The following is a 19,249-nucleotide window of genomic DNA, read 5'->3' as shown; positions in this document are numbered from 1 at the left end:
AAAAGCTCATTCAATATAGCATCAGTGTCATAGGAAGAGACCTGCTGTAAGCACAGTTTTACACTGGCTGGCAGCAGCTCTCCAGTTGCAAGCAGGCAACCATCCCAGCCTAACACGGGGATGCCAGGCATTGAGCCCAGGACCTTCCGCATGCAAAGAATGTGTCCTGCTATTGAGCTATGGCCTATGCCCTAAAAATAAAGTAAGATTCTAATCCTTACTGTTTTGAAGAATTAAACAGGCTGAATTAAATAGGAGCATTAGGAAGCTTTCTTTGACTGAATCTGACCATTGGTCCATTTATCTCAGTACTGTCTACATTGGCAGGCAGTGGCTCTCAAGTGCTTCAAGCAGGAGACCTTCCCTGCTTTACCTGGGGATGCCAAAAATTGACCTGGGACCTTCTGCGTGCATAGCAGATGCTCTACAGCTGAGCTACACAAAGTACACCGAGCTATTGACAGGGGCCTTGACTGTCCTGTAATGGAATGTCGGAGAGACTGTGGTGCTCCCACAGTCGATGGATACAGATGTTTGGACATAAGTCATGACCCACCCAGCAAAGGATTTTCTCTGCATTGGAAGAAGATGCTAAAGGCTCTCTGCAAATCCCTGGCCAGGTCGGAGAGCTTTAGGCAAGCAGCTCCAAGGAGAACAGAAGGCACAAAAATGGTTCGCAACAGGAAGCTCGCTGTCATTCATTAAATCCTTTAAAGGCACCAGATCTGCGCTTCTCGCCACAGAAAGCGCCTCTCCTAATAGATGCTCAAACCTGGCAGCTTGCCAGCCACACAGATAATTGCCTGACCAGTTGAGCCCAAAGCGATCATGTGAGCAGGAGGGAATTGCAGATATCTGTGGAAGATGGAAAGGGAACAACAAAGATCATCTGCTTGGCCAGTGACCCTTTTGCTGCACACACACCCCACACATTTAAGCACCTCTCTCTATATATTTAAAAAACCACGGGAATTATAGTTTCACTGTCTTCACTTTTACCTGAAATTCATGCAAATTGAGGGTTGTGATATGGCATTACAAATCCTCCAGTGGGAGCTACATGATGACAGCCTTATGTTTTTATTAGAGAGAGACAGAGATAAACCAACTGTGCTTTTTGTAAAGGGGAATTTCTGTAGCTCAGTGGCAGAGCATCTGCTTTGCAGAAAGTTCAGTTCCCAGCATCTCCAAGTAGGGCCTGGAGGGACTCCCTGCCTGAAACCCTGGAGAGCTGCTGCCAGCCAGTGCAGACAATAATGAGCTACATTAACCAAGGAACTAGATATAGTCAGTAAAAGGCAGCTTCCCAAGTTAATAGGAAAGACTTCACTTTCATACTGACTGAGCTTATTACAAATAAAATAAAATCCATGAGCAAGTTCAAATGTTAAGTCATTTTCTATACAGGCAACTCCCCATTTACACGCATTCAAGGCAAGTGCAACAGCGCATGCGCACACTGCAGCAATCTTGAAAATAGCACAAAAGGGGCAAAAATTATCCTTAAAGCGTGTGAAAATGGAAATAAAATAGCATCTAGCAATCCCAAGAGCCTTTGCACCAACCTTTGGCCTGTGGAGAGTTGGGAGTTTGAGCAAGGAGGTTTGGAAAGAGCGACTGTAGTGGATTTAATGGAATTTTTTTGTTAGAAGGGCTTCCAGGGTGTCTGCAGGCTTTTTCAATAGTGTTCCCAATATACACAATTTCAATTAAATGCACGGTGGCTAACCCCCATGTAAATGGGGAGTTGCCTGTACTACGTACATCATTTGTTCACTGATTCATTCATAAGGTTACGAAGTTCCAACATATCCTCCCTCATTCTTTTAAAACCTGAAACCCAAATGTAGAGAAAGTGCCCCCACCCTATTTGTATGATGTGCCGCAATTTCAGGTGACATTGTACAGGACAGGAACATGGAATGTTTCCCTTGTTCAGAATCAGATCGTTGGTTTATCTAGTTCAATACTATCTACTCTGACTGGCAGCAGCTGTCCAGGATTTCAGGCAGGGGACATTTTGCCAACCTTACTTGGAGAATGAACTTGGGACCTTCTGCATGCATACAAGCTGCTCTACCAATGGGCAACAGCCTCTCCTCCTAAGAACAGAATAAGATTATAGTCCTCATCATTCTGAATATCCAGAGTCAGACCACTGTAAACCTAACTCAGTATTCTCTGCACTGACTGGCAGCAGCTCTCCGGGGCTTTAGGTAGGGGGTTATTCCCAGCCATACCAGAAGCCAGGGTTTGATCCTGGGACTTTCTGTATGCAAAGCAGATGTTCTCTCACTGAGAACATCGTAAGAAGGTACCTTATACAGAGTTCAACCACTGGACAACTTAGTTCAGTATTGTCAACACTGACTGGCAGCAACTCTGAGATTTCAGACCAGGAATCTCTCCTAGAGATTGCAGGGATTGAACCAGAGACCTTCTGCATGCAAAATAGTGTTCTTGCCATATAATAATCAGTGGTATACTACCATGAATGCTGCATTTTATTGTACATATTATGGGATCAGTGCTCCTTATACATGCACATTTTTCACAGCATCCTCAAAACACTGTTGGCCGAAAAATTCTAACCTGTATCTCTCCCCCCACCTTTAATCTAGATTTACTTTTTCCATGGGAATTCCTATACAGTAAAATAAAATCCTGTTGCTAGTGGCCTATTTGCAATATCCAAAGTACCGTAAGTGGAGTGGCTATATTAACACGCACAACACACCACAGTCTGGAAGTACCCACTGCTGTCATGGCAAAAAGCCTCCAAAACTACCTCTGAAATCTGCCAAATCTTTCAATAGTGCAATCTAAATTAGAAGCACCATCGCTTTGTGGCGTGAGTTAAAAGACGAGTAGTGTGAAAAGAAGTTGCAGTCCACTTAACCTGCCCCACAGGGTGGTTGTTAGGATGAAATGGGGAAAGAGGCAGAGAATGACCCACGCTCATGCACGCCAGTAATGATTTACGCCATAAATTTAAAGCCCATCCAACACTCATTTAAAACGTAGGACTTCCTGCAAATAATCCCGAGAACCTCGCCAAGCTACAATTCCCAGCATCCTTAAACTACAATTTTCAGGATTATTTGTGAGGAGCCAGCTGCTTCAAATGGGATTTAAATGTATGTATATGGAGTGGATTCAGAAACGGACCTAAATTACCACTCGAAAGACAAAAAGTAAGGCGCCTCCTAGAGAAGCTACTTTCAAACAGCTTTGGTGGTGCGACCCCCAAGTTCTAGCACAGCGCTCCATTCACCCTTCCGCGTGCCCACGCATAACACCAGAACTAGAAAACTTGGGAGTTTGCGGTCGCGGTATAAAAAAGCGAAGAGAGATGCGGTCAGGCTTCAACCCTAAATTAAACATGTCTTGGAAACAGGACGGACGCGGAGGGAAGAGAACTAGTCGTCTGGTTGGGAGCCCGTTACTACAAGCCTCTGCACGCTTTTGCTTGGGCGCACGCCCCATTGAGCGGAGGCTTACTCCCGAGTAAGCACGCACAGGCGGAATTTCTTTTACCTGAAATGCATGCAAAGCGGGCGAGACACGCCGTATAATCAACCCGCCACCTCCATCCCCGCGGCGCATGGGGCTCCCCACACCCCCAACACATTGGGCTTTACCTCCAGCGGGGGCAGGTCCGGATCCAGCTGCGTGAAACTGTGCAAGACGACGGGGCTGGTGCTCTCGGCCGCCACTTCCAGCTTCACCCCGTCCCACAAGCTCCGGAACCGCCGGGAGCCTTCGAACATTTTCTCCGGGCTGAGGATGCCGCCGCGTCCGCCGCCGCCTCCTCCTGCGGTGGCTGCGGCAGCGGCTGCTTTGGGGCGTTCATCCTGCAGGAGCTCTGACCACATGAGGTTCACCATGGAGCGGCGAGAATAGAGGGTTCAACTCCTGCTAACTTTCCATTATACTGAGCTAAAGGAGGAGGGGCGTCAGTTCACGAGCTCGGAGGGTCCTCTCTCCAAACTACGCGCACCTTGGGCTTGGGAGAGAGCGCGCGTTCTTTGCGCCTTTACGCCTGGAGCTCAGCAGCAAAGCGGCTCCTTCTCAGTCATCATTCTCCACACTGGGGAAATTTGATCCGCCCACTCACAAGCCCTTATGTCACCCGCTTGGAAAGGGGTGGAGATAGAGTGAGAGAGCAAGATTGAAAAGGCGGTGTGGTGATGGTAGGGAGGCAAGCGAAAGCGGAACCAGAGCCTAGAGGCTTTTCCTCTTCTCATTCCCCTCCCGCTTGGAAGAGGCTAGGAAAGAAAGCAGAGGCGTGCCCTCTGCAGGCCGAAAGGGGGAGCGCCGCTGGAACTTTATTATTATTATTTTGCAGAGAGAGAGAGAGAGAGAAACGTTTATAATCCTAATATTAGTATTAACCACAACCTCACTCGTTCACTCGCAGAAGCTGTGGCACTTTAAAAGGCTCAAGGATTTATTGCGGCGGCTGCTTTGCGCGCAGATGAATTGAAGGGTTATCACTGTGGCTTGGCAAATAGACACGGGTTTATTGGGAAGTAGGATGGAGGGTAAACAGAGGGGCCGAAAGGCCATCAGATGCAACGGAGGGGAGGCCCGTGACACGTGTAGGCAAAGCTCGTGTACACAAGATAAGCAGTTCTTAAATAAAGAAAAAACAGGCCTGCTATTTGCAATTTCTCCCCCCACCCCCCACTATAACCGTGAGACTAAGGATAAGATTTCACATCTCAGAGCAAGCCTGGATTCTTCAGCCACAGAAAGACGATGCTAACAATAAATCTGGAAGTCGTTAAAGGTACAACACGGCTGTTTGTTACTTGATCTGCAGCAGACTAATAGGACAACCATAGCTGTCAACTTTTCCCTTTTCTTGCGGGGAATCCTATTTAGAATAAGGGAATTTCCCTTCAAAAAAGGGAAATGTTGACAGCTATGAGGACAACCCTACTGGAAGCATGTGTTGTTGTTGTTAACTGCTTGGTATTATTATTGTTACTAATTATTAACAACAAATAGGAACTTCAACCAAATGTTACAACGTGGGATGCCTTCGTTCAGGGTGCCAGGCAGCCAGTCGTGCCTCTTCCAAGATGCTCCATTCCATTGTATTCCACTCCCGTATTTCCTAGTTCCCCTCGCCCCTCCAGCATTCTGTGGTTGCAGAGCACGCGTCTTATGGCTGTGTGTGAGAGAGAGATCCTTTCTGTTTCTCCCCGTCTACATATTTTCATCTTCTGCAGACCTCGGGATTTCCCGCCGAGCCTGTGTACTATTATTTCCCTCTCGTTTTTCTACCGTCTGCTTATCTATGTTTACTGTTTGTATGTTGATAAATGCCCAATGAATGTATCGAAAAACTACAAGAACAGGATACTGGGCTAGATCTAGCTGCAAGGCTGTTCTTAGTGAGGTACAGACTCACCAGAGTTAAGAGTTGGGAAGGCAAAGAGTTAACCAAGCTGCCGCTTGAGTAATGATGATTGATCTTGAAACTTAGCAGCCTGCTGAGATGAAGGCAGGAAATCTCTCCATTGTTTTTCCCTGTGTTTGCAGATTCCAAGAGGACAATGGGAAGGGGCCCTCAGCAAGGCGATCTGCCAGCAGCTAATCCCTGCAGCTACTGAAGGATCTAGAGACCCTCTCCCCTAGTCTGCTTCTTCCTGGGGTCTCTAACAAGGTGCTCACCTTAGAGACTGATTGGGTTTGTTGTGGCATAGGTGTCTGTGGGCAAAAGCAAGGTTGGATAATGGATTCCAACTCCCATCTGCGCCTGCAATGATTAGAGAGGATGGGGTTGGAGGATGGTCACCAGCCCCCCATTCCTAACCTTAGACCAGGGGTCGGCAAGGTTTACCTTGTCTGGGCCAGTTCACCCCCTACGTGGGCCAGATTATGTGTTCACCCACGATCTCTTGCGCCTGCGCAGACGTGATTTTCGGCGCCACAAAAGCGAGTCTCTGCTCCACACTGCGCTGGTTTAGCGCAGCGCGCGGGGACTCACCAAGTGGCTCGGTTCAAGGGTGGCTCGTGGGCCGGTTAAACGACCCCCATGGGCCGTGTGTGGCCCATGGGCCTTAGGTTGCCGACCCCGGTCTAGACCAGGGGTCAACAAACTTTTTAAGCGGGGGCAGGACCGGTGGGAGGGGCGGACTATTTGGGGGGGGGGAGTGACTGAATTCCTATGCCCCACAAATAACCCAGAGATGCATTTTAAATAAAAGGACACATTCTGTAAAAGCACACTGATTCCCGGACTGTCCGCAGTCCGAATTTAGAAGGTGATTGGGCCGCATCCGACCCCCGGGCCTTAGTTTGCCTACCCCTGCCTTACACAGTAGCATTCCCAGCAGTGGGGTGTGGCGGTTAGTGTCAGACTAGGACCTGGGATATCAGGGTTCAAATTTCCACTCCGCTATGAAGCTCACTGGGTGACCTTGGGCAAGTCACTACCTTTCTCGGCCTAACCTACCTTACAGGGTGGTTGTGGGGATTGAGAGGGAGGACTTTGCATGCCGCCTTGGGCTCCTTAGAGAAAAAGGTGAGCTATAAATAAACACATAAATGAGATGGAAGAACACCTCTGTTTAGAGACATACAAAATGACTCCTATGTATAATTACGTAAGAATTATGTGTTATCGTAGGCTCCCTTCCCTCTTTCAAATTTTACCATTTCTTTTCTGTTATCTCAAGAAAGTTGACATTCTGAATTTTTATACTGTATACACTGACTGGAATTGTCTTAGGCCACATACACATTTAAAGCACACACACCTCAATAATCCTGGGAAGTACAGTTCACCCCTTGCAGAACTACAATCTCCAGCACTCTTAATCTACTACAGTTCCCAGGATTCTGAGAGAGAGAGAAATCTTTAAATATTTGGTGTGTATGCAGCCTTAAACAGTTACTAAAATCAGACCAAAGCTGGGTGCTCTCCTCTAGGTGATTCCACAAAGGAGATAAGCCCCAGTTTTAGGATTTAAAGCAGCTTAGTCCACTGACTTCAACAAGATTAAACCCAGATCCATTGCCTTAACAAGTTACTGGATCAGGGAACTCTCCTAACTACTCTCTCTCCCAAGCTTGGCCACTGTTTCAAGCAGGGGAGGGGGAGAGAGACATGTAGGATGAATGAGTTTTTGATAAAAATTGCCCTTTGAAGTACAGCCAGAGAGCAAATCCACAAGATTCCAGGCCACCCCAATTATTTTGCCACTCCCTCTTGCCTGCACGAGGAGGAAAGTAGCACGAAAACCTAAAATAACTCATGCTTTGCTGAAGGAAGCGCCGTAGCTCAGTGGCAGAGCATCTGCTTTGCATGCAGAAGGTCCCAGGTTCAATTCCCAGCATCTCCAAATAGGGCTGGGGGAGACCCATCTGATGCTGCAGCCAATCGGTTACGGAATACTGAGCTAGATGCACCAACAGACTTACAAGGTAGATTCCTATGGTGGGGTGTGTGTTTAAAAACAGTCTTTCACCTCCTGTGACATCTTCCTCTTCTTTAAAGGTAAAGGTAAAGATACCCCTGCCCGTACGGGCTAGTCTTGACAGACTCTAGGGTTGTGCGCCCATCTCACTCAAAGAGGCCGGGGGCCAGCGCTGTCCGAAGACACTTCCGGGTCACGTGGCCAGCGTGAGGAAGCTGCTCTGGCGAGCCAGAGCCGCACACGGAAACGCCGTTTACCTTCCCGCTAGAAAGCGGTCCCTATTTATCTACTTGCACCCGAGAGTGCTTTCGAACTGCTAGGTTGGCAGGCACTGGGACCGAGCAGCGGGAGCGCACCCCGCCGCGGGGATTCGAACCGCCGACCTTTCGATCGGCAAGCCCTAGGCACTGAGGCTTTAACCCACAGCGCCACCCGCGTCCTCTTCTTTACACCCTTCAATTTCCCTCTCTGCCTTGCGAGATACAATTGGATGGCATGTGGCACAGGAAGCGCTTCTGCCAGAAATTGGCTGTATCCCTGTCCACATATAATTCTGCCCACAAATTATCAACCCTGCCCACATTGGATAGCTCCACTATGCCACATGAGTTGCTTCTGGATCTGATGTGGCCTTGGATGTGGCTCCATGGGCCTTTTGCTTTGTACTGCCCACAATCCATTATGAAATAATGCAGGAGTGAAGAACCTCCAACCCAGGGGGCCAAATCTGGCTCTCCAAGTTTCTCTGTCTAGCCCTTGGAACTTCCCGAAGCCATATCTTCCTTGAGTGTGTTTGCCTGGCTGGAATGTGTTCTTAAACTTTGATAAGGATTCTGCTTCCTTGGATGGAAGAGATAAAGGAGTGTGTGTGTGTGTGTGTGTGTGTGTGCGTGTGGAAGTTTGCTTTTGTTTAATATCTGTGTTCTGCTTTCCTATCAATAGGCCCAGTGCTTTCTTCGGGGGTACTAAAGGATAACAGTACTGGCACCTCCCCACCCCCCCCATGTTAAAAGTATGGCACTTACTTCATGTTGAGTACTGACGCTTTTTTTTCCTTTTAAAAAAGAGGATTGAATAAGATAACATTTGCACTTTACATTTAAATCTCCATGATACTACATTAAACAGACATGGCTTCCTCCCCCCCCCCCCCTTAAGAGTCCTGAGAGTTGTTTGGAGACCCCTATTCCGCTCCCAGAGCTACAATTTCCAGAGCAATTTAACAGCCAATCCCTCTTCACAGGGAACTCACAAGAACTATGGCTCTGGCAGGGGGAACAGGGGACCACCTAACAACTGCCAGTACCATTAATAAACCACAGCTCCTAGAATCCTTTGAAGGAAGCCATGGTTGTTTAAAGTGGCATCATCATGCTTTAAGCGCAGGGTGTGAACATGGCCTTAAACAAAAAGTAAATAAATCCTACAAATAATGAATACAATCTCAAAAAGTTAACATCTCATTACGAGAGAGAGGGAGAGAGAGAGAAAGAGAGATTTCATAGCAATGTTCCCAAAAGGTTCCAGGAACTAAGGAGCATGACATGGCAGGGTGAATCAGCAGCTGGCAGAGAGCTCCTTGCTGAGACAGCACTCTAGTGGTGCTGGCTTTGCCGAGAAAAGATTATCTCTTCCCGGCTTCACCACTCATTTCTTCCTCCTCCCTGTCCCCCTTCCTGCTATCTTGTCCTCTCACATCTTTATACAACAGTCGTATAATCACCTATCATTGGGAGCGCAGCGAAGCAAGTTACAACTTCCACCAGCTCAGGATGGAAGGATTCATGTCAAATCCTGTCTCTGCAACACCAACTTTGTCAGGGTTGATTCCCAAAGAATGCGCGCACACACACACACACACACACACACACACACATGCGCTCTCTCTCTCTCTCCCCCCCCCCTTATCCTTCCCATCCTGAACAGCCAGGATGGCTGTCTTCTGCCTGCACTATCAGAGGCAGCCAGTCACTGAATTCCAGTTGCTGGGAATCACAAGTGGGGAGAGTGCTGCTGCTTGCAGGTTTCCCTTTGGGGCATCTGGTTGGCTACCGTGAGAACCGGATGCTGGACCAGATGGGTGTTTGGCTTGATCCAGCAGCCAGGCTTTTTTTGATGTCCGTACGATTCAGGGTGTAGCTGTTACCGTTTTTTCTTTCTGGGGCATTCTACCAGCCTCATCATGTGGAAGAATGGGACTATGGATGAAGCCTCATTCCAGCTTTTGGCATTAGTTCAACGAAAAGTTGGTCTCATTCCACATTCCACATTAATCTGCATTTTAAAAATAATCCTTAGAAAAATGTGTGTGTAAATACAGGTAACGTGAATCTCATGCTCCTTTAGGCAGCACTTTGCGGACCTGGTTTTGGGAAGGTGACATGAGGGTCTGGGAGGGTCCTAGAGAAGGGGTCGGCAACCTGTGGCCCATGGGCCACAAGCGGCCCATGGGGGGTCGTTTAAATGGCCCACAAGCCACCCCTGAACCGAGCCACCCGCTTGGCAGGTCCACGCATGCTGTGCTGAACCGGCACAGCGCAGAGCGGGGACTCGCTTCTGTAGTGTTGGAAATTGCATCTGCGTGTGAGCAGACGTCAAAAATCGCCTCTGCACAGACGCCGAAAACCGCATCTGCCTAAAACCGCATCTGCGCAGATGCGATCCAGCCCACAGAGCGATCTCCGCAGGAGTGAACCAGCCCTGGTGAGGTAAACTTTGCCAACCCCTGTCCTAGAGCCTTTGAACCTCCTTCTCAAAGCCCAGTAAGTGAGGCTTCTCACTTACCTCCCACAAGATTCCTAGAGCCCTCCTTCTTGGTGGTAGGGCTGTGTGTTTCCGGGTGTTCCTGGCTTTATGTGATTTTGTGTTTATGTGTGGACCCATGCATGCAAGATATCCATACATTCTCTTTCAAGATATGCCTTTTTAATATTTATTTTGAGATACTCTGAGCATTGGAACTTTTGAGGAATGTGAAATATATGTGAAGTATTAGGTTTTGATCTGCTCAGCAGGCACAGATCATCAGATCAGTTTGCATCAGAATACAGAAGGCTGGATTCCTCAACCATCTTTAGGTGGAACTGGTCCATGTATATTCAACATGGAAATCTGGAATAATTTGTGAGTGGTTGGCAGCAGCTATTCTCATAGAACCATAATATCTCCTCGTCTGATCACTTGGAGGTAATTTCTGCTTGCCCTAGGCAAATGACTCTTAAAGCCTGCATGGTTTACCTGGAAAACCTAAGCATTAATTTGTGGGCTCCAGCACTGAACCAGGCTTAACTGGCTCCAGAGCTTTGCTGGGTGAGAATTAGCATCCCACAAACTAATGATGATCTTGCCCTACTTGACTGTGAATTCACATGGTGTAAATATACCACCCAGCACATTCTGATCCCAAACCAAAAGGATGGTCTCTGGCTCTAGCTACCTATCTGTGTAGAAAGCCACAGCAAGACCATCCAATGTTGTGGTAAGAAAGGCATAGCCAAGCCACACTGAAGCCAGACAGGTGTGCTGTCATCAGCAACTTGCCAGGTATCCTCCCAGCTGCCATGATCTCAGCCAGCCAGAGCCCAAGAGGTATTGCTAATGATAGCTTTTGTAAAAGTTGCTTTTATTTATAGTAACAGTTTCATTGTGTGGTGTTTGATAACCCTTTGGGTGGCTTAGGGCTTGAACCACCCTGTCTCCAAAACAGGGAGTTATGGGATGATTAACTCTTTGTTGGTCTTTTAGTGATGTCATGCTGCTATGCATTATGTTTTTGTCTTACAAAGCAGGGCGGGCGGGGGAAGGAAAAACACGAATTGCAGAAGGACATAGGAAGCTTCTTTATAGATGGAGTAAGACCATCTATCTAGCTCAGTATTCTGTACACTTACTGGCAGCAGCTCCTTAGGATTTTCAGACAGGGCATCTCTTTCCCAGCCCTACCTGCAAATGCCACTGGGGATCAAACCTTCTGCTCTGCCACAGACCTCCTCCAAAAATAACGTAAGGTTCCAGGCCTCATGGTTCTAAACAAAGGGCTAATATAAATAGGAACCAGCCTTGTATTGAGTTAAACTATTCAGCTCATCTAGCTCAGTACTGTCAACACTGTCTGGCAGCAGCTCTGCAGGATTTGGGGCAGGAGTCTCTCCCACCCCTGGGCCTGGAGATGCTGTTGGGGATTGAACCTGGGACATTTTGCATGCCTAAGGGCCGCATTCCTTTGTGGACAACCACCCAGGGGCCACATGACCTGTGGCAGGCCAGAACAGAAGGCACATGTGGGCCAAGCAGCTAATGCGATTTTTAAACTCTTGTACAATATGTACATTTCTGCACACACAGCTTTCTCTCTGCATCCTTCCAGGGGCCACATAATAGTGGTCGGCAGGGCCAGAGGCAAAAGTGATTGGAGCAAGTAATGTGAATTTATGAAGCAGGTGAGGGGCATGGCTCCAGAGGGGGCATGGCCTATAGACAGTCCCAAAAAGCCAGAGAGATAGGAAGCCTTGATGGCCACATTGGCCCCTAGACCTGACGTTTCTCCTCTGTTTGTCCTGCCAGCTTCCCCCACCCTTGCATGATGAAGTGCTCCTGCAGGAATAGGATGCTTCCTTTTATGACGTCACACTATTTTGTCATCTGGCTCACTGTCATCTATTCTAACTGGAAGTGGGTGTATGGGGTGTCCCTGCTGCTCTTTCCAGTGAACTGGAAATGCCAGACATTGAATCTAGCTCCTTCTGCCTGCATATTTTTCTCACTCCTCTAATTTCATTTATTAAAGGAGGACCCACGTAGCAAAACACAGGCCCCACCTGCACAATACATTTAGAGCAGTATCATACCACTTTAAAGAGTCATGGTTTCCTACTCCCCACCCCAAAATAACCCTAAGACCCTTGTAGTTTGTACAGGGTGCTGAGAAATGTTAGGAGACCAGCTATTCCCTCCTCACACAGAGCTACAATTCCCAGGGTGGTTTAACAATAAACCCCTCTTCCCAGAGAACTCTGTACAGCCACTCCAAAAGTCAAAGGTTTTCATATGCCCTGTGCCAAAACTGATCTTGTCCTGCATTGGCTGATTGGCAGATCTCACAAGGTATTTTCACAGAGCCAATTCAGAGAGAGGTCAAGAATAATAGTCCTCCCTCTGAATAGGTGCATGGAAATCTTAGTGCTTCCACTCTTGATTGTGGGGGGAGGGGGGAGATATTCGCTTCCATTCTAATTTTCACCTGCCAAAACAATACATGAATCAGAACACACAGTCATCCCTTTGAAATTCCTTCTCTGAATTTTGCAATGCAGTTGTCCAGTCATGTCATGCATTTAAAAAATGCACATGGTAAAGTAAAGTGTGCATTAAAAAAAGCATATATTATTGAAAGTAGCAATGACATATTTGGGGAAATACCATGCAAAAATGTGTACACAGGCGAATGGGAGTTACATTCTGAGGATAGCACATAAAGACAGAATCGCACAAAGTCTAAACACATTGGGTTCAATAGCGGGTGGGACTGCTAATGCCAAAGTCTTTACTCCTGGACACCCACCCCCTTTCTGCTACCTCCTTTTTTGCCAAGTGTGTAAAGCTGAATTGCGAGTTACCTGTATTCAGTAAAATTCCATTAAAAAAGGGTATACCTGGAAGAATTCACACTAAAATGTTGATTAAAGTATTTTCTTCTTCTTCCTGTATACATAGAAATGTAAGGCTGTCATCATGCTACAGTTGCACTACAGGTGGCCCAAGTGAGCTTTTTAACAGCTGGGGAAGGTGCTCCACAAAGCAGTTTGGCAAACTGCTCTGTAAAGTACTTTCCCCTCCTTTAAAAGGGGTTGCAGTTGTGGGAAACTGTGAGGGGATAGGTTGGGGGTGGAAGAGGTGGAAGAGGAGGGGGTTTGGGGGACAGGCAGTTGGCAAAGGGGCTGGAGGGGAGATGGGGTTGGCAAGTGGAACAAGAAAGAATCGTAGCCCCTAGGTTTTGTTTTGTTTTTTTAAATAAAAAACTGAATTTCAGATTGGAAAAACGAGAAACTGAAATGGACACATTCACTTCCTCCTGCCCTGATGCTGGCCATGCCTTTCCTGAAAAGCACACTATGTGTGTTTATGCATAGCACTCATGGAGTCATATTGCACTCCCCCCTTCCCGAAGTTTACTGAAATGCATGGTTTCCCTCTGTCACCACCACCACCTCCTGACACCTGTCCCCCCACTATTACAATGACATGGATTCTTGCAAGTTAATAACCATGATAGATCTGGGGCTGGAAGTAACTGGATTCCTGCCCCACTCCCCACCTTAAGCCATACAGCAGCAACCAGCAGAATGCAGCAAAGCTTGGAGAAGAGTCCAGCAGAGGATCCAGCAAAAATAAAGTAATTTATAGCTGTGCCTGGAGGGACAATTCTGCTCTGCAGACAGAATTCCACTTCTGAAATTCTACTCCCTCAACCACCCTGTCTTGGCCCATCTCCAAGCAGCTCAAACGGGAATGCTCCCAAGTGCTGCAGAAGTAAATAGTGACACTTGCCACACTCAGGGGTAGTAGAGAGCATTTACTCTGCATGCAAAAGATCCTAGGTTCAAACCCCAATGACATCTCCAGGTATGCTGGGAGGGACCCACTGCCTGAAACCCTGGAGAACCTCTGCCAGTCAGTGTAGACAGTACTGAGTTGGATGTAGCAATTGTCTGACTTGGTATAAGGCAGCTTCCTACTTAAATCAGCTCTCAATTTCAGAAACATGAGGACTGGAACCTCACTATTGTTATGGGAAGGGGCTGTATTCCATGATAGAGCATCTGCTTTGCATGCAGAAGCCCCCAGGTTCATTCTCCAATGGCATCCCTAGGTCTGGGAAAGACACCCCCCCCCATCTGAAACTTGGACGGGCACTACCAGTGACAGCTATCAAGAGACTGAGCCAGGCAGACCAATGAGGGGCTGACTTGGTGCAAAGCACATTCCTGGTTTCCATAATCTACGGCACACTTCAGGTAGTGACTACAAACCTAGGAAACTCTGGGAGAAATCTTCCCAGTGGCTTTCTTTTCTAAGAGAGTAAAGCCATATCTCTCATACGACGGCACTTCAAAGCAGAACGACACCTGCTGTTACAGAGGTCCACGCTACCCCTCAGAGCTTCTTGGTAATTTTCTAAGTTAACGTTGGCCAAGAGGCAAGGTGCTTTGGGCCACAGATTGCAAATGCTGCATAGGGCACCAGAGCAAGGCAAATGGGGCAGGGATGGATCTAACTGAGAGGGAATTTCTTTTGCCCAAGAGCATGATGCACATCCACCAATATGTGTATGAAATTTTGATTTTCCATCACTCCATCCAAAATTCATAAGCCATGTGCATCTGGCCAATGGCCCATCCAGTCCAGCACCCTGTTCTCACAGCTGCCAGCCAGATGCCCATAGGAAACCAGCAAGCAGGATCTGAGTGCAAGAGCCCTCTCCCCTCCTGTGGTTTCCAGGAACTGGCATTCAGAAGCATTGCTGCATCTAACGGTGGACAGCCATTGTGAACAGCAGCCTTCGATAGCCCCTCTCCTCCATGAATTTGTCCAGTCCTCTTTTAAAGCCACCCAAGTTTATGGCCATCACTGCCTCCTGTGGGGGTGAGTTCTACAGCTGTCTGAAGAGTTCTACAGCTGTCTTGAATCTTTCAACATTCAACTATTAGAACCCAGGAACCCACTGAGACAGAAAGAAAACCAGGCAGTGAAACGACCCCTTTGCCACCCCAAAGCATCCAGAGTCTCTGGAGCCCAAACTCTGCTGCCACCACCACCACCCCAGAGCTCCCCCACCTAGCACGTGGGCAATACTCACGTCGTCGTCCTGCACGCTCAGGGGAATATCCAGCATGCACATCTGGAAGGGCTGCACAAGCGCCTTCTGCATATTGAACAAAGGTTTGGCCTCCATCTTCCAGCAGGGTGAGAGACTCTCCTCCTCCTCCTGTCCACCTCCCAGAGTTCTGGCTCTTCTCCAGCCAAAGTCCTCCGGGTCCCTGCAGCTGATACCCTTACTGCCGTGGAAGCATCTTCATCAACGAGATGCTGTGTCTGTAACTGCTGCAAGCGAAGGTTTCCTCTTATTTCCTCTCCTTGGCAAATCAAAGGGGAGTCAGCAGGGAGAGGTTTCCGTGTGCGTGTCCAGGCGCAAAGACACACACACACACACGCAGAGAGAGAGAGGGAGAGCCCCCTCTCTGGGCAAAGCGTGTAGGGTGCTCCCCTTTCGTCTCACACCCACTTCCCGGCTGCCCTGCCGTCCCTTCGCTCTGCTCCCGCTCAAGCGCCTACTGCATGCAGCTCCCTGTACTCATCTACATGCCTGGCACTTGCATCGCACCAAGACGTTGCAATGTCTGCCTCCAAAGGCACAACAGGTTTGGGTGTCCCCCCCCCCGCCCCCCCCGCCTTCAGTTGGCTGTTGGAAGTCTGCGGCAACAGACCCAGCGGTTTCCCCACAGTCCTCCGTTGCAGGCAAAAGCAGGAGAGCTGGAAAGGGGGTCGAGGGGAGGGGTGGTCGACGCAGCCACCATCACCCGCGGCCCCCTCCATTCTCCGCAGTGCATCCTTTTATTGTTTTCCAAAGGATCACATCCTTAGATCCCAAGGGCACCATGGTGAGTGGGGAGAGGAGAAGATTGAATAATTCATACCTGTTCAAGGCCAGGGAGATTCCCGAATGCGGTGCATGGTCCACACACACACAAAAAAAAGGTACGTGTTATTTGCACCCAGTTTTGTAAACACGCACTGCATTTGCAAATGGCACAGATGCCTTCATCATTCGGTCTCAAGCAGGGATGAAGGAACCGATCGCCCTCCAGATGTTGCCAGATTATGACTAGGGATACATTCAGTTCAGTTTGAATTTTAATGAGAAGCTACAAGGATTCACAGTTTCTCAAATAATATGCAAACCAAACCAAACCTCAGCAACCCTTCAAAATTCACACTCTTCCAAATTTTGCAGTGTGGTTTGCCAACCGAAGAATGTTTACAAAAATGCCTCATCTTAGAGGGAAGTGACATAGAATTGACTATATTGGTTAAAGTAACATATAAAATGCAGTATATTAAGGCAGCAGTCATCAACCTTTTCAGACCTAGGACCCACTTCTAACCCAAACATGTATTTGGAGACCCATTTATTAATCTTCCACCATATATTTGCATGGTGGCAATGCTCCTGCTGTGCCCAACCTTGGATCAGGCTATGACTCACTAACGGGTCCCTACACACCAGCTGCATTAGGAGAAATCACTTGCAACATGTTTATTAAGAGAAATTGCACTGAAATGCTGGCAGTTTTAGAAAATAATGAATTCACAAACTGCTGCAAAAACGTGGCAATCTCAGTTTAAGATTGCAAAAAGGAGAAGCTGAAATTGACACATTTGTCCACCTTTAGCTACAACTCCCATCATCCCAGACCATTAACCATGAACATAAGAAGACCGGCCTGGCTGCTGGATCAGGCCAATGGGCTACCTAGTCCAGCATCCTGTTCTTACACTAGCCAACCAGGTGCCCCCAATGAGAAGACTGCAAGCAGAACCTGACTGCAACAGTGTTATTCCTATTTGCAATTCTCTACATTTGGTATACAGAGGAGATAGAACGTAAGAAATTCCCTGCTGGATTGGGCCAGAGACTCATAGAGGATAGCATCCTGCCCTCACAGTGACCAACCAGCAGGAGCCAAGTGCAACAGCACTCTCCCCACTCACGATTCTTAAGATTCGTACTCGATGTTATCCACTACAGGCTCGGCTTTCTAACCACTAGACCACAATAGGTAACTGGCATACCCATTTCCCAGCTGGGAAACTGAGGCTGAGAGAATGACTTGCCTTGTGCATGTTCCAGAACGGGAATTCTGATCCCAACTACTGATTATGCCTCCCCACAACTTGAAAGTGCAATTTGTTTGCTCAGAAGTGATTCCTATTGTGTTTCAGTGGGACTAACTCCCAGGTAAAGTGGTTATATAGGACTGCAGTCTTAATGAGAATGTTGCCGGATTTCCGTCATCAAAGGCATTGTTATGATCCACAGGCTGTTTCCTCTCCCTGTTACATACTCTCGTGTCAGAGGGCAGAATCAAAAGGTTTTTAAGCAAGGGGGCTATGGAAACAAACTTGGCCAAAAGCAACAAGGGGCACTTGTTTTGAGGAAATCCCCACCCCTTCTGAATTGTCTAGGGGCTCTAAGCATCCTTCTTCCAAGGTAGGTCAGTGGGAAGGGGATAGAACATAATCCTGTCCAGGAGCCAAGCAGTGACATTGGCAAATTTGTTTTTCATTGTCTGACCTGAACGTGCTATAAAAAGATGTAGTCGGGCACGGAATCCACTCAGTCACTATTCTGTTATGACCACTGTTCTGCATGGTAAACAGTTTGGTTAGCAACAAACCTTTTGTATATATTAATGGGCCCAATCCATTCACTGGAGTGGAGGCTGGTCCATTAGACAACTGAGGGAACTGCCCCACCAACCTTAGTCTGCCCTCAGCCAGCCCCCACCTGCCTGCTTTCTTTCTTACAACCAGTCCAGGGGGTGGCCCTGCCTGTCAGCTTCCTCCTCCTTAGTGTAAGTGTTGCCCCTTGAACCCCTCAGGAGGAAAGAGGATGGGGAGAAAACTAGAATTAGTTGGCTCTGCCTGCCATAGGCCCTGGTGTCGCCTACTGTTGGGCTCCCTGCCTTCTGCCCTACCTCCCTCGCAATGGGTACCAACCATCACAGAGAGCACCTGCTCCCACACCATCCTGCTTGCACCTTAAGTTCTGTTTCAGAGGGTCTCCCAGTGTATCCATCCCCTAGGTTGGTGTGGTTGGGTGGCCAACAAGGGAGAGGTCATTCTCTATGGTGGTTCCACAGCTACCAGAAGTTCCAGCTGAACCAAGAGATTCAAATGACAAGAGATTCTAAGTAAACATTAGGAAGAGCTTCCTGGTGGCAAGAAACTTTCCACAGTGGAACAGACTTTCTCGGAAGGTGGTGGACTCTTCTTCATTGGAGGCTATGAAACAGAGGTTAGGTGTCCATCTTTCAGGGAGTCTTCAGCTGTGATTCCAGAATTGCATAGGGGTGGTCTTGATGGTCCCTGGGGTCCCTGCAAATTCTACAATCCTATGATTATATGACAATGGGTGAAGTTTTGGATAATAATAATAATAATAATAATAATAATAATTTATTATTTGTACCCCGCCCATCTGGCTGGGTTTCCCCAGCCACTCTGGGCGGCTTCCATAGAAACAAAAAATACAGTAAAATATCACAGATTAAAAACTTCCCTGAACAGGGCTGCCTTAAGATGTCTTCTAAATGTCAGGTAGTTATTTATCGCTTTGACATCTGCTGGGAGGGCGTTCCACAGGGCGGGCGCCACTACCGAGAAGGCCCTCTGCCTGGTTGCCTGTAGCTTTGCTTCTCGCAATGAGGGAACCGCCAGGAGGCCCTCGGAGGAGGGCCCACAAAAGTGGGAGACAATTCACATGCTCAACCATCAGTAGGTTGCTGAGTGATGTGCATTTGTGTGTGAACTGGGCCTTTCTCAAGGGCAGAGGAAGGGGGTGGAGGGTGAGTGGGAAACCAAATAGATCTGCTAGTCCACTCCAAGTCGTAATCCCCAATGGAATACTGCCATGCTGTCCAGAATATGCATGCAAAATTAATCTGCAATCAAGACCTTACACAATGCTGGCTGGCCTCTTAATAGGTACAGACATCAATTAGCAATGCAAAACAAACAGATAACGAGCATTAAAGAAGGGG

At 47.9% G+C, this 19,249-nt stretch overlaps 1 protein-coding gene across 7 annotated transcripts in view; it reads right to left on the bottom strand.

The window, feature by feature from the left end:
- The window catches only part of RALGDS (ral guanine nucleotide dissociation stimulator), a 92,805-nt gene that overhangs the window by 52,921 nt on the left and 20,635 nt on the right, over positions 1 to 19,249 (bottom strand). The window contains exon 1 of one of the 7 annotated variants that reach the window (XM_083423539.1): positions 15,286 to 15,777. The exons of 4 other annotated variants lie outside the window; for them this stretch is intronic. In XM_083423539.1, coding sequence (XP_083279665.1) covers positions 15,286 to 15,381 — 96 coding nt within the window. In that variant the 5' untranslated portion in view covers positions 15,382 to 15,777. Of the gene's footprint in view, positions 1 to 3,641; positions 4,176 to 15,285; positions 15,778 to 19,249 lie in introns of those variants that run through there. 2 more of the 7 variants (XM_083423538.1, XM_083423536.1) reach the window with 2 other exon arrangements.

Source organism: Podarcis tiliguerta (assembly GCF_965153285.1).
Source record: "Podarcis tiliguerta genome assembly, chromosome: Z".
Lineage (NCBI taxonomy): Eukaryota > Metazoa > Chordata > Lepidosauria > Squamata > Lacertidae > Podarcis > Podarcis tiliguerta.
The sequence above is the reverse complement of the archived record's forward strand: the minus strand, read 5'-3'. Positions and strand labels throughout refer to the sequence as shown.